This window comes from Varanus komodoensis, unplaced genomic scaffold, assembly GCF_004798865.1.
Source record: "Varanus komodoensis strain SLA01 unplaced genomic scaffold, ASM479886v1 scaffold12, whole genome shotgun sequence".
NCBI lineage: Eukaryota > Metazoa > Chordata > Lepidosauria > Squamata > Varanidae > Varanus > Varanus komodoensis.
In genome coordinates this window covers 25101072-25118038 of record NW_025335349.1, presented here as the reverse complement: position 1 = coordinate 25118038, position 16967 = coordinate 25101072, and the positions used below count along the sequence as shown (strand labels likewise).

At 49.2% G+C, this 16967-nt stretch overlaps 1 protein-coding gene across 2 annotated transcripts in view; it reads left to right on the top strand.

Moving 5' to 3' along the window:
* Positions 1-16920, top strand: part of SLC39A5 (solute carrier family 39 member 5) — a 26513-nt gene extending 9593 nt beyond the window's left edge. For both annotated transcript variants that reach the window (XM_044421918.1, XM_044421919.1), the window contains exons 3-12: positions 1147-1582; positions 2459-2657; positions 5020-5194; positions 6285-6454; positions 7887-8039; positions 8611-8680; positions 10237-10488; positions 11704-11784; positions 12286-12476; positions 15981-16920. In XM_044421918.1, the coding sequence (XP_044277853.1) occupies positions 1161-1582; positions 2459-2657; positions 5020-5194; positions 6285-6454; positions 7887-8039; positions 8611-8680; positions 10237-10488; positions 11704-11784; positions 12286-12476; positions 15981-16133 (1866 nt within the window). In that variant the 5' untranslated portion in view covers positions 1147-1160 and the 3' untranslated portion in view covers positions 16134-16920. The remainder of the gene's footprint in view (positions 1-1146; positions 1583-2458; positions 2658-5019; positions 5195-6284; positions 6455-7886; positions 8040-8610; positions 8681-10236; positions 10489-11703; positions 11785-12285; positions 12477-15980) is intronic.
* The last annotated feature ends 47 nt before the right edge of the window (positions 16921-16967 follow it).

Genomic DNA, 16967 nt, shown 5'->3' with positions numbered 1-16967 from the left:
CAAATACCCAACATCTTCTAGGGGTTGCCAGGTTATAAATCCCTGACATAGGCATTACCAGGCAAGACTGTTTATGTCTGTCCCATGGGAAGATTTGTCACCTGCTGACATTTGCACAGCAGGTTGTTGTTCAGGGCACAAGAGCAGAACAGGGCATTTCTTTTCCTGGTCAGTTGGCAACCCCATTCACAGTTTAACTTGTGATGCTGTGACGTTACTATGAGGGGATTTTCCCTATTTTTCTACAAGCTGCAACCTTTCTCTGTCCCTCCCCTCCCTCAAATGTTTCCTCACCTTGTAGGGTTTGTTCAGGGTTCAGCTATTGCCGCAACTCTAGGGAAAATTAGTTTTTCCCCTGGCAGATGCCAGAGTACAGTGTGTGAAGGAACACACTCTGGAAGAAAAATTTGCAGTCCAAAAACAAACAAAGCAAAGGCTTAATCATGCTGTATGTGACACATCAGAAATGAACAAGAGGGTCAAGACTGAGAGAGCTACCAAACCTCAAATATGGGAATGTGCAACTAAACTCCATTGGTAACTTTGGTGGCAGCAATTGGGAAGAAGCAGGGACAAGAGGGACGAGTCAGTCACGGTGTGCCCCAAGAGCCTTTTTTAAAGTGCCCATCAGGGTTCAGTTACACCCATGACCAGCGTGCAGCATTGAGTTAGGCTCCAAGACACTGGTGTTGAACCTGTTTCAGTGGTGATTTTTGGTGATTCGGGTAGCCCGAGGGAGGAGGGACATTAGCATCTAGGGAACCACAGCAAGCCAGATGGGGCCTGTAGGTGGACTAGATTTGGCCCATGGTTGTTGAATTTCAACAACCCACCTCTGAGGGAAAAGTGTGCTGTTGTAGGTGTTGCTTAAGGGCAAAAGGCACAATGAGGTGCGTGGTGCACCGTTCAAGTCTCTCAGCTACCCCTGAGAAAAGCAGGGCACTCAACCAATAATCTATACAGGGAGCTGCTCTGAAGTGGACCTCCAGGCAACCGCCTGGCCTAGCTCAGGCCAAGCTGGGGCCTGCACATGCAGCCTCTCCTAGCAGGAGCAGGTATCACTGCGAGGATTGCTGTAGGAACGGCAGCCTGGTGAGGCTCTGTTTCCTCACGATGCAGCTTGGCAGCCAAGTTCTTCTCTTGCAGGTCCTCTCACACCGATGGACCAGAAGGCACTGAGCTTCTGTCTGGCTGGAGCATGGGTGGCCCTCCTCACCCTGCAGGGCGTGTACAGCCTCGCACCGACTAGTCCTCCCAAGTTGCTGGCTGGCGGGAGTGGATTGTCCCTGCTGGAAGACGCCACGCAAGAGCAGGGCTACTATTTGCAACAGCTCTTTGGGCAGTATGGCGAGAACGGCACCTTGTCCTTCGAGGGCCTGACCCGCCTGCTACTCAGCCTGGGCCTGGGGAAGGTGCAGGTGGTAGAGATCGAGCACGAGGCCCTCGGCCATGGCCACGTCTCCCATCTGGACATCCTGGAGGTCCAAGAGAACCAGCACTTGCACTCCCACTCGGTACTGGAGCACCTCAGCCACGCTGTCCTCAAGAGCAGGGCTCAAGCAGGGAGCACCTTGGCCACCAGGTAATCTCTCTGATCTCGGAAACGCTCCCTTGCAGTTCAGCCAGGAAGGCATTTTCTTATCTCTGTCATGCACGCTGTGCTACGGACAATCGCCCGGTGGCATTAGCACACATGGATCCTCCACCATAGCTGTAGAGTGAATTGAACATGCTCCTTGTTTAGACCTTGATTCAACAGGGGCCTCTCGTCTTGCTTACCTTATTCGTTTGTAACAAAGCTAACATTTTGTTAGCATCCGATGTTGATCGGGTGACTCACCTTTGGCCCTGTTGTTTCACCGAGCAACCTGTTGAAACTGGGCTGTTTAAACAACTTGGGATTTGAAAGCCTCTTCTGCTTACCAGCTTGACAAGAAGTTGAACTTTCACAGTGATCCGGCTGCCTCAGGCAATTATTCAGCTGTTTGTAACATTTCTGTACTGCCCGATAACCAAAGCTCTCTGGGCAGTTTAGACTACTCTACATTTATAATTTTAGCTGTGTTGATAAATACTATACTGAATTAAATCTCAAAATATGTTAGTATTGCCAATTAATTTGCCAGATTAGCATTAAATTTGAAAAAAACAACAGATGCTTAAATTTGAAACATTTCTTTTGGCAAAAACTTCTGCATGCAAATATGTAAAGGTGCTGCAAAATTATTTGCTGTTTTTGCTACAACAGACCAAGAACTCTAACCCTCTAGAAATTAAAAAGAATAAGGCTGATAGATTAGCTTTTCCACTGGTACTTAGCAAGTATCCTAAATTTCAGACTTCTGTTCCTTTGAAGTCAGTGGGATGGAGTCTGTTTAACTGTGTCAGGACTGTAAGCTAAGAGAGCCAGAGTATGTAAGCGTACCCATCTGGGTTGATGGTTTCTCATTACCTGCAGGCTTGGAATCCCTCCTTTGGGCCATGCAACCCTGACACCTACACCTCCGGCACTCCATGAGATCAGGCCTGGCTTTGGGCATGTACCAATGAAATCTGGAAAGGACAAAGAAGAACATTTCAAGGAACAATCAGGGCTGAATCTTCTAGAGGGAGTCATTGCCTTGGATCACTCTGTCTACAATCACCTGCACGAGGATGTAAGTATGAGAAGAGCTGGGAGTCACAGGGCTGAGATGCACCAATTCTTGCCTTACAGCTGAGCTGGAGACCCTCATGGCCATGTGCCTAACCCAGTCCTCCTGGGCTCCCAGAAGGCCTCTCCCCCTTTGCCCCAGCTATGGATTTCTGGCTTTTATGCAGTTTCCCCCTCATTCTAAAAGGCTTCAAATGCTCTCCTTATTTACTGACAGTAAGAAGTTCAGCTACGAAATGCTAGTATTCGTGGTGACTTGGACATGCCCCTTTAGCCAAACCCACACCTGGAATGCAGCCTGTGAGAGCTTCTCCAGAATTGATTGTATTCATGCATAGGACAGGAAGGGGAGTGGTTAATATCCATAAAATGGGAGGAGTCAAGGGCAGGGGTCAGTACTGCCTGGACGTCACACCCTCTCCTATCCTACAAGTGCAGGGTCTCTCTGTGATTCTCTGCCTTTGCTCACTTTGAGCACTTGCTTTTCTTCATATATTCTAGGGCTGAGCCATACTCTCCAAAAACTCTTTGAAGGCTAAGCCCTAGTGAGTCCCGACCCAAAAATCTAAATGTAGGTTCAAGAACTTGATTTCATGACTGGCTTTTGGCATCTTTACATCTGAAGGAAGGAGTAAAAATGACATCTTTCTCTCCCACCTCACACAAAGGATTGGCGCTAATGTGAAACACACACATTCACACTGTGGGAGGCAGTAACCAGCCTTTCTGGAGTCCGCTGTCTATGCATCTACTTTCTGTCGTTCCATGGAGAGACTGACTGCAGTTGAAATTAAAATACGGAATTGCCAAGTTCATGTCTCTACTCAAGCCCACTAGACCATCTTGTGCAGGTCACTGCTTGTTCCAGTTCTGTTGCAACTCCTTGAGTGCTCATGGGCTAATGGAAGGTGAACATATCTGCACCTGAAGAGACAACCAATTCACACCAGTAAATCGATGTGCTGAGAAGTGAATGGGACTGTATGGAGTATTGCATAGCATGTGTGGACCATCTGCTGGCTACCTTCTGCTGGATGCCTGATCTTTGGGTGCCTCCCCAAAGGGCAAGGAGGACTGGGGAAGAATGGTGGAAGTGGCGGCTGCCATTGGTGACTGCTGCACACTACCATGAGGCAGAGTGAGGGCGGGTGCTTCGGGCAGCAGATGCTGGGAGGTGGCAGCAATGCTTCTGGAAGAAATCCATGTGCAGGTAGCCTGCCCTGTGTTTGCCTTGCATGCCATCAGCCAGCTTCCAGCCTTTAGGTATCGGGGGGATGCTGTCCCGTCACCAGTCACTGACAAAAGGCTTAGTTGCCCCTCCAGTCGATTTTTGTACATGGAACGGGATGCACGGAGTCATCCGACAAAATGACAACAAAGTGACTTGGGCCAGCCCTCCCGTGCCCTTGGGTGACCCATGGCAGCAATTTGATTGGTCTCACGTAACTTGCTGTAATGTGAAGGAAGACGTCTTGGTTTGATCAATTTAGCAGCAAGAATGGCGGAAGGGGACAAATCTGAACTAAGATCCATGCTGAGATTTTATAACGAGTCTTTCTCCATGAGCCCCTTTTGCAAGCTTGCGGTTCCTCACATGGGTGTTGGAGAGTACACCACGTGATGACGCAATCATCTCCCAAGCCTCTCCCATTCTTTGCAACCATTTCTATGGTACTTTTTTTGGAAGGAGTAAAGTATGGTGTTAATTGGAAGGGCAGCACAAGACCCTCCTGTATCTGCATGATTCTGCTGTGCTGCCTTATGATTGCGCAACAGAATATATAGAAAGGCAGAGAAGGAAAAACCTGGAAAAAAAACAAGTAAAATTGATGTTTAATCCCACAAAGAATCTAGAAGAAGCCTTGCTACAGTTGCAGGATAAAACCTCATGTAGAAGAACCCAACGTTTTACATGTTTTACAGAACCAACTATATTAAAAGTGCTACCATAAAATGTGTGTACAGTATATATTTAAAATAAGCACGAAAGTGACGTTGATTACAATATTCTACCTTTACATTTCTAGGCATATAATTCTGTGATGGAGGCTAATGTTTCTGGGGTTGTCTTTAACCTGTGTCACCCAAGTTAAACACTGGACCTTAATCACCCATTCCTCCCCCATCCTTCTTGCTGCAACTTCTCAACTTGGTTCACCTCCAAAACTGGCAACATGTTTCCTGATTTCGAGTTCCTCTTGCTGTAGAGCTGCAAACTGAGAACTTTGATCAAACTAATGATGGGCAGTTTTTCTGGCAGCCCATTAAAGTTTGGTTGGAGGTCCAGAGCTCAGTCAGGCATAATTACTCATTCCCGCAATAAGCCCCTTCTGTGTTCTGTTTCCCCTTTTCTTTTTCCCCTCCAGTGTCTCAATGTGTCACAGCTACTGGTAAATTTTGGCCTGACCTCCGTCTCCAAGATCACGCCAGAGCAGTTCACCCTGCTGTGCCCAGCTTTGCTCTACCAGATTGACAGCCGTGTCTGCATTCAGCACTATGATGAAGTGACGTTTGGCGTGGTGGGGAGCTCACTCTGGACTGGTAACTTGGGCTGCCTTCCTCAAAGCCCAGCTTAGGAGCCTTAATTGCCACCCCCATCCCCCCACCACAAAAATAAAAATTAAAAAGGGGGAAAGCTCATGTGGTTTTTAGGGTACTTTGCTGGCAGCCAAATTCCTGTTGCTGCTGCTGCTGCTGTTGTTATCATCACATTTCTGGACAGCCTGTAGCAATAGCTCCCTTGGCAGCTCACAACATTTAGTCACCCGTCCTGACTTCAGCCAGGCCTGACCCTGCTTAGCAAGATCAGGCATTTCAGGCTGTTTAGAAGTTATTTGCAGGATGGCCTTGCAGACATGATAGCTATAGACCTTGGCAACCAAAGGCTGAACCCTAAAAAAGAAAAAGAGCATTCGTAGCACTTCCAAACTGCAGCTGAACTTATAGAAGGGAGCCTGGCAAATGATGCTATTTCATGCCTTACCATTTTAGTAACTATTTATGTACCTATTGATTGCAATCCTTTGCCCCTCAGGTCAGCACCTATTTTCAGTTCAGCTCCTTTGTTGCTACTTCTCCATGGCTTTCCAACTTCATTGCGAGCCCACACCTTGTGCCTGATCCAGTGCATATGTTTAAAATGCACAGAATAAAATGCATAGCCCTCCTCTCAGAACAACGCAGTGTGTTTCCCAAGGAAGCCGAATCATGTGTTGCTGTGTAAATTGCTTCTACTGCATGCTGAAGCACCAGTTTGGATGAGCTTTTGTGCAGAGTTCCTTAAACACTAAGGAATTAGACCCACACCAATCCGCTGGCTAGAATTTTGTTGCTTCCTCTCCCCCATGCACATCCTAATCACTTAATTTCTAGGCTACCGTTCAGAGAAGACCTGTTGTCCGTAAGGGGCTCACCAGCTTGTAAGCTAACCGCTCCAGTGGGTGAAACGGCATGTCACAATCTGTGGAAAAGACATGCTACATGCATCTCTTCCATGGGGATCGCTGTCTGTGGTGGGCAGTGGTGGGGAGTGAGAACATGAGCATGGCCTGTAGAGCAGGGCCCCACAGGCAGCTGCTTCTAGAACTTCTCCTTCCAGCCACTTCTTGCTCACGCTCTTTGTTTCCTACAGGCCTGGGCTGGGGTTTTTTGGCTATCACCCTGACGAGTCTGCCCTCGGTGCTGGCCCTTGTCCTCGTCCCTCTCCTCAGCCGTGAGCTCTTCCATCTCCTCCTTGCTTTTCTTGTGGCACTGGCTGTGGGGACGCTGTGTGGAGACGCATTGCTGCATCTCTGGCCGCACGTATGTACCATCCCTCTCCCCTTTTCCTGGGGTGACATTTTCTTTTGGCTATTTCTTGGGGGTGGGGAGCCACAGCCGAACCTTCTCTGCCTCGTGGCGCACCTGCCACAGCGGAGATGGCGCTGAACGCTGTTGTGCCTTGCTGTGCTGCCACTCGGGAAGACGGGACAAATCTGGCCATTCCGGAGTACCTGGATAGCCATACTCCTTTCCCCCAGCTGCTGATCTTTCTTGCCAGTCTTTGCATGTTGTCCCCGCATTCTGAAAGGTTGAAATGTTTAAGGCTTAGCTACTGGCAGTCAGAGCTTGAAGTGGAAATATTTTTGGTATTTTGACCCTGCCCATCGCTGGAATGTGCACCCCTCTGAGACCTTCTGTGCATTTATTTATCCTCTGGGCATGTTCCACCCGACCCCGCACTGTGCTGTGCCCATTCACCAAAGCATTCCAATATGTAATTGTCAAGTTCTATAAGACCTCCCCTGAGAGCACCTGGTTTTCCTTGCTAATATTTCCCTGCTATTCATTTACTTTATTTATTTTTGGACTTATTGTCTGCTACATCAGCCCAAAGGCCCTCTGAGCTAGGGCAGCCCAAGAGGCTGGAGAAATTGGAATATCTTCCAACTCCAGTGTATAGGAATGGGGGAACAGTTCTCTCTTGACCAATCTTTGCAGTGCTTTCACACTTGAGAATATCATTGTTTATGAGAGACCAGCAGACACCTGATGGTTTGTTAATATGAGAGAGCCACCTGTAATGAGGCTGAGAATGCAGAGCAGTGAAGGTGTGTACATTTGCTACAGTGAAGAGGCACGCAAGAACTGCTTTAAGCTTCATCTGTGAACCACACTCTCAGCACCTCTCTTAATTACCACTGCACAGTGGCGCATCCCTTCCAAGTGGGAAGGAAACTGCTTGGCTCTGTTGATGGTGATTCTTTGCTAAGGGGATGCCCATGTTGCAGCCCAACCCCTTTTGAGGCAGCGGGTTGGTTGATGACAATCCAGGTGAAGAGCTGAGCTCCTGATTCCAGTTGTAGCAAAGGAACAGTCTCGGGAAGCCTTAAAAACCAACAAATCTATTCAGGCATAAGCTTTCATGGACTGGAGCCTAAGGATGAAAGAGAGACAAGAACCCATCAGTAAACAGAGCTTCAGAGATGAAGGCTGCACCTATGAACAATTCCTCGTAGACTCCGCGGGACTCACTTCCCGCGTTCAGCAAGTCTTGGGAGCTTCTGCACTGCAATCTCTGCATGATGGTGGCAGATTTGTGTTGCTGCTAAATCCTTATAAAGTCCTTAGTGTGGAGGGGAGAGGGAGAGAAAGAGATTTTTAGCTGGAACCAGGAGGTCTCGCCTTCCATTTTTAAAAACATGTATTTGCTGCCTTCCCCCTTTCCTCACTCAACGGGGTTGCTTTCATTCAGGCGCAGGCAAGCCCCCACGGACTCCTCGCACCAAAGCATCACGCGGGAGTGGAAGACGCAGTCCTGAAAGGCTTGTGTGTGCTGGGAGGCATCTACTTCCTGTTCCTCATTGAGAACCTCATGGGGACACTCAAGCATGCTTCGGCAAAGAGGGTACGTGGTGCACCAGCTTTTTCCGGGCTCTGAACAGAGACCTGGGCAATGGATGAGATTGCAGCTGGTGCTTTTATGACTGAGGGAGCCCTCGCCATCAGCCTCCCTCCTCTCAGAGGCAGAAAGCCCAGGCCTGTTGGTGCAGGTTTCTGAACGAGCCCTAGATGACCAGGTGACCGGGCTGTGTCCAGCCAAACAGAAGCTTCCTCCATGGGTGAACTGGAAGTAGCAAGTAGGCACAGCCAACTGGAGGTGCAGGTAGATTACTGCCCCTGCATCAGACTGAGCTGCTTGTCCTAATCCTGCTAGACCCACAGCTCCCATTTGGAAAGCAGCAGTAGTTACCGAAGCCTTCCTCTGATGCAAGCATGTCAGATGTGATCACTGTTTCTGTGAAGGATGCGTCCTCCTATCTCCACCCCTGGGGTGGGGTGGGAGGACCCACCCTTTGGAAGATCCGGCCCCTGCTGGCCACTGGTGTGCCACTGCTTAGAGCATTCTGAGCCTACAACACCCATCATCCCCAAGATGCAGCTTCACCATGTTCTCTGCTTTCCCTTTTTGTCTGCAGAAGTCCACGAGTGGCCCTTCTCCTGTGAAGAGGGAAGAGAGTAGCACAGTCAGCGTAAGGACCCCCTGTGGTGAGTCATGGACAGCCCTCTGCCTGGAATCCCCCCTAGCATCGCGGCTTCTTGGGGCTCTCTGTCTTGCTGTGAAAGGTTTTGTGTGCTCGTCCGCCTTATCAAGCTGGGCTCGGGTGTGCCAGGGCCAGGCACGGAACCCACTGCACAGTTACGGGTGCTTGAGTTTCAGTAGAACAAATGGAGGATAAACGCAAATGCAGCACCGGCCTGTGCATGCCTATCCAGACGTAATCTCACTGTGTTCAGGGGGACTACTCCCAGATAAGAACACAGACGCAGCTGAGCCTTGGGTTGGACGCTGCTTTTGAAGGCCGTTCCTTTGCTGCCTCTTGAGCAGCTGGCCCATTTCTTTGCATCCACATCACCGTTCCCACGGCTCTTCTCTCCAGCAGTGCTGCATTTCAGAGCCAATCCCAGCCTCCATGATATGATGGGGACCACACTGACTCACATGCGGAAGGCCTTTCAAAAGGGGGCTCGACGTAACCCCGAGAGTGGCTGAGTGGCTCTCTCTGAGCAGACCTGTGCCCATGTTGCAAGGTCAATATAATAAAATCTTGGAATGTGGTGAACAGGGAAACTGGCTAATACAGGTTTTGCCAGACAGATGGTTGATAGCAGCAAAAAATACTCCATAAATCCATCTGGATGAGCCATGAATTATTCCGGAATGCATCCTCTCGTTGCGAAGTAGCTTCTCCAGGCTGGGGTAATAAAGCGGAGAGGTGATGCAGTGATGGGTGACAGAGCTGGGTGGACTGTGGGGCTTGTCCTCCACCCCCTAAGTTAACCTGCAGCCCTTGAACAGGGCAGAAAGGGCTGTCCAGTCGCCTGCAGGCAGCTGCCAGCTTCTATACCTCATCTGGCACAGGCCCAGAACAGCTTTAGCAAGGGTTCTTGGCAGTGTGCAAATGGGTCAGATCCAAGCTGCTTTGGGTTCCCCAGATGACCACAGCCCCTTCCCCACAACTGAGAGTCACCTGGTGGCTTCCAGACTTAGCTGCATTCCTGCACACCATTCATCACTGGCTGAATCAGGTTTAAGCTATCCTATGCTGGGATTTGGGGACTGGGTAGGGTGGGGGCGTGAGTGACTGCGCCCCTTTTGTGTCTGCCACCTCACTCTGCCTTTGTCCCTGCCACCCCGGAACGCAGACTCTGAGAGCACCTTTGCAAGGGAAAGTGGCTCTTGGCTGCAAGAGGTTCAGTTCGCAGCGGCTCTAGCTCAGTGGTGGAGCACATGCTCCAGGGCTTTCTGAGGCCTTGCAGGTCTGCTGCCAGCCAGAGCAGGCGATATTAGGCTAGAAGGACCAACTCAGTCTAAGTTGGCATCACGTTGCCTCCCAACCTCAGGACCCTTTTTTAGGCCCATGTGCTGCTACGACCCAGTTCTCCCACTGTGTTCGGGGGTAGGTGGAAAGCACGCCTGGCACCTTGGCCTGGCCCTTACTCAGGCATACTATACTCTCTGTGGGGACCCAGTGCCTGGATGGTGCTGGTGGGGAGCAGGGATCCGGGCCAAGATTTGTGTTCTTGCTCTGGATTGCCTTCAGTCGCTGAATCTCAGAGCCTGACAGTGCCAGAAGGAGAAGCTGGGGATCTCTACAGTGAAGTCCAGGACTGCTCCATTCAGATTCGCAGCTTGGAAGAGAGTGAGGCAAGCCCAGAGAGGCCGGCCGAAGAGCTGCATCACCATGGTCATTCCCACGTTCTGGCTGGCACCGCCAGTGCTGGCATAGCAGACATCGCCTGGATGGTTATTCTTGGGGACGGGGTGCACAATTTCACAGACGGACTGGCTATAGGTAAGGGATTCTTAACCGGGGTGGCTGTATTCTTGGCTCCAAATAAAATAGCAGCATCCAACTGCACATGGAAGGAACTCAATTTGTGGGCCCAATCCCACAAAGGTTAGGCTAGAGACAGAGCTCTTTTCAAAACACTGACAGTGGTTTCAGAGAGGGAGGGAGGGAGATCATTTTCCATGGTGTGTGTGCACACATTCACATGCCATCTTTGTCTCATACTATGCATTATAATTTTAGCAAGGTTGTTTCAAATGACTTGATGGTATTTGCTGTTCATTTTATTCCTTTCCTTGGAAATGTTTTATTGAAAAGTAGGCTTAAAGTGTTCTAAAATAAAATTAAAAATAGCAGAGGAGGAGGTGGGAGGAGTGTAGGAACAACAAGCTGCAATTCTGATTTCAGAACTATATTCAGCATTTTGGGAGTAATACAAGTTTACCACTCCCTAAAATGTTATATATTTACTATGTTTATACCCTGTCCTTTTTTCCTGTCATGGCTCAAGGCGGCTTATGACAGTTCTGTGACTGAGGCAGGACAATGACCTCTACAAGTCTTATCTGGAGGCCGGGAGTTCCAGGTCTTTTTCCCCCCAAATGTGCACTAATCTGGCATTCTGTGGATTAGTGGTAAAAAGGGCCAGTGGTTCTAGCCATCTTGACTTTAACTCCTTCTCCCATATTAGGGTATTGAACATCTTTCAGCCCCAGAGCTGAGTTCAGTTCTAGAGCAGGATGCCTAGGCAGAGCCAAAGGTGAAAAAAGTCAGGCCAAACCCCTCACTGATTGTAATTATGCCTTGGAGGTATTTCAGCCTTCTACCAAAGGGGCTGTAAGATAGAATGTGGACTTATGTGGGCTAGGAAAATAAACATCAACATTGCTGTACATCTCCCTCCCTCCCTCCCTCCCTTCAGTTTCAATTTGGATGCTGCTACACTAGTCCTTATGTGGACCCTCTGTTAGTTGCCTTTCTTTTCTTGGAGTCAAGCTACGTAGATCTTGAACTATCTGAGCTGGCTGAGAAGAGAACAGGAATGGCTGTAAGTTAAAGACTCAAAAAACAAGAGGCTTTTTCTTGGCTAAATGCTGGATGATGCCACACAGTTTTGAAGTCACTGTTGTTTAGCCAACTTGAGCTAACCTGTCAGGAGAAAGGAAAGGTCTCCTAAAGCTTCCCCAGCCTTTGTAAACTGGAGCTTCCATCCCTTAGGAGCTGCCTTCTCTGGCGGACTGTCCAGCGGTTTAAGCACGACATTGGCTGTACTCTGTCATGAACTGCCCCATGAACTTGGTAGGTAAATCAAATTTTAAATAACACTCTGCCCCTGCAAGCATTCACAGATCAAAACAATATCCTTTTCCACGCAGGCTTTTCTAACTACTCGATGTTTTATACTGCTGCTGCTGTTTTTGATCTCTTCTATTTTTCTGTTAGCAGCAGTCCACGGAGCAGCACTTCTTTGAGTCAGCAAAGAAACTCTGTACACACATCAGAGTTTTGCCCACCTGCCCTTGAGGGTTCTGTTGATTATGCTTAGCTGTGTTTGGGTATCTAGGCTTCATGATCTCGGAGCCACGGCATGGGTGGCTGGGTAATGTTTCTCACAATTACAGAGCTAGCTCTCACAATTACAGAGCTAATGTTTCAAGACTACAGTGAAATCAGTGACGACCAGCATATCTAGCAAGTCTGAGCCACCGCGTGGTTTTGAAAAGTGTAGGCTTTTGCTCCCCCAGGCCCCTGCAGCAGAGGTGTGGCCTTGCCGTCTCTCATTTCCTCTTCCTTTGGCAGGAGACTGTGCCGTCCTGCTGCAGGCGGGCATGCCTCTCCGGCGAGTGCTGCTCTTCAACCTGCTCTCAGCTTTCCTGGCTTACTGTGGTACTGCGCTGGGGACATTCATCAGTCAGAGCAGCTCAGAAGTCACCCCCTGGATCTTTGCCATCACAGCTGGCATTTTTCTGTATGTGGCACTGGTGGACATGGTAAGGAGCCGTCTCTGGGCAGTGTTCCTCTCTTGTTGGCATGATGTTCACATGGGGCTTTGGCCTGGATTCAGATTTGGTTACATGGAAGAACAGACTCACTGAAATCCATGGCACCTAGGTTCATTCAGGATGGATCCATAGTTTAAGGATCCTTGGTTTGTTGTCTTTTGTGCTTGTTCGCTACTCTTCCTCTGAGGAGCTCAGAGCGGCATCTTCTCCAGCAACCATGTGAGGCAGAGAACACCAAGTTAAGCTGAGAAAGAGCAACTTACCACGCCCACTGATCAGGGATATGAACTTTTTTCAACAGCTTGAGCCCTAAAATGTAGTGCATGTAGTCCTAGCCGACACCCACCAAGAACTCATGAACACAGATGCAGAAATAGGAGAATGATAACTATTTGGACAAGTTGTAGTCAACCTACAGTTGGCAGTTCTTGAAATAATATAAGCAGAGGCTGTTCTCTGGACAGCACGTCAGGTAGGTGTTTCCTGGAAACAGAATTCAGAGGAACCTTCCCTATTCACCAAGCCAGAAAAGAACATCAGAAGAAACTTTTTATTTCTGTCCATTGATATTCTCACATTTTATAAGCATTCTTCCATTTGGAGAGCTTGGTATTTATACAACATAACATTATGTGGCAACTTTAAGACTGCCAGAGTTAATCTCATGTCAGATTCATCTTCAGTCTTGAAGATGCCACAAGACATTGTTGGTTTTGCCATATTAGACTGACAAGGCTACCTCTAGACATGGGTATTCCTATGTTGTTAAAGTCTTCCTATGCAGTCTTCTGTTTTCAATGTTATCTATTTTTCAGATTCAATCTGTGGTCTTTTTCCCACTTAAAATGCAACTGCAGCATAAGCATGCCTGGTTTGGACAGGAAAATCATTCCCGCAGCCTTTCAGAGCTATTGTGCCTTTAATTAGAAACTTCTTCCTCTAGAAGGAAAGGCACTCTCTAATTGCAACTTGCTCAACACAGCTTAGAACTGTTTTTTGCTCATGTTTCTTTTATTTTAGTGTGAAATTGCCATCTTCTGGATTCCATAATTGCCTTTGGCAAAAGGAAGTTTCCCTTGCTCCATTTGGAGGATATCTAATTCCTTACTCTTTGTGTAGCATTTTCAAGGGACTAGGGAGGGGGGGCATTGCAGTGGGAGAGGAAGCAGGGACGACACCAGCTCTGTCATTTCTTCCCCATCCCTCACCCACCAGAAAAGGAACCAATTAGCCAGCTACATATATGTAATTAATTAGAAATGCCTAGCTGCAGGAACAAAACCAATGAAAAACGAAACACATGAAGTTTCATGTTGGTATGTCTACAGCCCCATCTTAATTCGTTTGGAGGCTGTGCAGGGGCTGGGCTGGTCAGGGGCTTTGTTGTCAGCCGGCAGGTGGGATTGCTAAATTGGAGTAGGGGGTTGTGGGGGTGTTTTTAAGTGTTTTTAGTTTATTTTAATGGAGTCGTTTTCGACTTCGAATATGGGGTTGCCTGGGGAGCATGTGGGCGCCACCATTGGGGTGGTCACAGGCAATGGACATTATGGCGTTGGGGGGTCTAACGTGTCCGCGTAGAAGAAGGAGGGACAGATGGTTAACACCTTTTCCTCTTTCTGGTTATTCCCCCAGCCTGAGGGTTCCAGGTAGGCTTGTCAACCGCCCCCTAGGCCTGTTGGTGCTGTTGCTTAATGCCGGGTTGGTCCATAATAAATCTTCCCTCATCCATGACTTGATTGTGGATGAGGGGGCTGACCTGGCTTGCGTTACAGAGACCTGGGCGGGAGAGAGGGGGGGATGTCTCCCTCTCTCAACTGTGCCTGCCCAGGTACCTGGTCCAGCACCGACCACGCCTGGACGGGAGGGAAGGTGGGGGTCACTTTGGTTTACCGAGCCTCTATTTCCCTCACGGGGCTTCCTGTCCTCTTGAGGCCGGGTCTAGAGTGCCTCTACTTGGTGTTGGGTGACCGAGACAGACTGGGGATTCTGTTGGTGTACCGCACACCCTTCTGCCCAACAGACTCCCTGCCTGAGCTGACGGAGATCGTCTCGGACTTGATGTTGAAGACCAACATCCTGGGGGACTTCAATCTCCACGCCAAGACGGTTCTGACCGGGGCGGCTCAGGACTTCATGGCCTCCATGATGGCCATGGGGCTGTGTCAACATGTCATTGGCCCGACCCATGAATGTGGACACACTCTGGACCTGGTTTTCTCAACGGGGCAGGAAGAGGGTGATCTGAAGGTGAGGAACTTGTGTCTGACACCCCTGTCATGGTCAGATCACTTCCTCGTGAGGTTTGAGCTCAAGAGCAGCCTTTCCCTCTGTAAGGGTGCGGACCCAATTGTGTTGGTCCGCCCCCAGAGCCGGATGGATCCAGATGGATTCCTGAAGGCCCTGGGGGATTTCCCAGTTGATAAGGCTGGTGCTCCTGTCGATGCCTTGGTTGAACTATGGAATGGGGAAATGACCAGGGCTATTGACATGATCGCTCGTAAGCATCTTCTCCCACCTGGCAGAGCCCGTTCATCCCCCTGGTATACACCTGAACTACGGGCAATGAAGCGGGTTGGGAGATGTCTAGAGCATATGTGGAGGAAATCACGGGATGAATCTGACCGAACACACTTAAGAGCCCATTATCAGGCCTGTGCTGTGGCGGTGAGGGCGGCAAAGAAGAAATTCTTCTCTGCTTCCATTGTCTCCTCACAATGCCGTCCAGCGGAGCTCTTTTGGGTGGTACAGGGGCTGGTTCACCCGGGCCCCAAGAAAGAACTTGTGCCACCCTCGCCAGCCCGCTGTGATGACTTCACCAAGCATTTCAAGGAGAAAATCACTCAGATTCGTCACGAGCTGGACTCTACCAGTGAATCAGAACCTTTTGGGGAGGTGCCAATGTTGCCGTCTGGTCCAAAATTATTGGATGAGTTTCAGTTGCTGTGGCCTGATGATGTGGACAAGGTGCTTGGACAAGTACGTCCTACAACCTGCTTATAGGACCCTTGCCCATCTTGGCTACTTAAGAAAGCCAAGGAGTCTAGCATATGAACGGGACGGCATGAACTACATGGTGCCTTCCAGGATGGGCACATCTACACAATTCCCTAGCTCTGGTACTGTCACCAAGTTTCATAGTGGCTCTGCTGAGGTGCATTTCACAACAGCCTGATGTACAGAAATGAAGCAAGTAAAGCTTTTCTCATAACTTTCTCTCTTTAACAAAGAACACACCAGCTAGTTCATTTCTACAGATCAGATTCCTGTTCAAAACAGAAGTGCTGAGCTGCAGAAGTGCTCAAGGCCTCAGTAAGCAAAGGCCGCAATGATGAAGTTGAAGTGCTACTGCTTGGTGGTGGTGGCATTTTCAAGGACAAGGGCCTGTCTGACTTACTCGCAGGATATTTATTGTCTGCTACCAAGCAGATAGTTGATAAATGGAACGGGCAAGGAGATAACTGATAAATATAACAGGCTATTTTCCTTCTCTAGCTACCTGAAATGCTGCAGAGGAGTTCTACCAGGGGCAAAAGAAGGTCTCTTGCACACTTTCTTCTCCAGAACCTGGGCTTCCTTAGTGGAGGAGCCCTCATGCTTTGCATCGCTCTCTTCGAAAGGCAGATCAGTTTCCATGTGGACGGGTAGCACTCTTTACCGTGGGACTCCTGAATACGAGAGGCAATGAAGGCCTGGCCCACTCCGCTGAACCACTCCCTTCCTATAGGCCTTGGAGAGGCTGTGGAATCCCGCCCCCCATGTGCTCATCTAAGGCAGCTGGGGAGAGACCTGAGCGAGCCCTGAAGAAACAGTGATCCACTTCTCTGCCTTTTGCCCCAGTTTTCCTGCATTTATTGTGGCAGAACAGTGTGCCAAATGGAGGGCATCGCTGCCACGCTCAGCCTGGGTTGCTTCTGTAAAAGGAGAGCTGTCACTCTCAGTCGTGGGAAGCAGGATATTGAGAGCCGCTTCACAAAGTGGTTAAGCGCCTGAAAGCTGGCAAGGAGGTTGGTGGGAAGAAGCACTGCCTGCATTCCTTGTGTACAGCTGGTTTGTTAAGTGGGATGGGGAGATTATTTAAACGACTGTGATTATATTCAGCAGTAATTCTTGATATGAAGTGGAGGTCCCTCATTGCACTTGAGTTAAAAAGATGTTTCCAACATAATTATTTTGCTGGGGTATGTTTTGGGATGTGTATGTGGGGCAGACATACATGGCCAACTCCTGCAAGCTCTTGCTGTCATGAGACATTCCTTTACACCTAATTGAGAATCAAGTAGAGAGGCAGCAGGCTACCCAGAGCCTCCAAACTCACGGCCCTGAACTAGGAGGCTAAAAGCCCCTGGATCCTACAAGAGCTGTTCTCACTGGTGCTCCATGTCACTGCAGGTACGGACTGGAAGCATGATGTCCTCAACCCCCCCACCCCACCCCACCCCACCCCACCCCACCCCACCCACACCTGAGAACCAAGGCAAA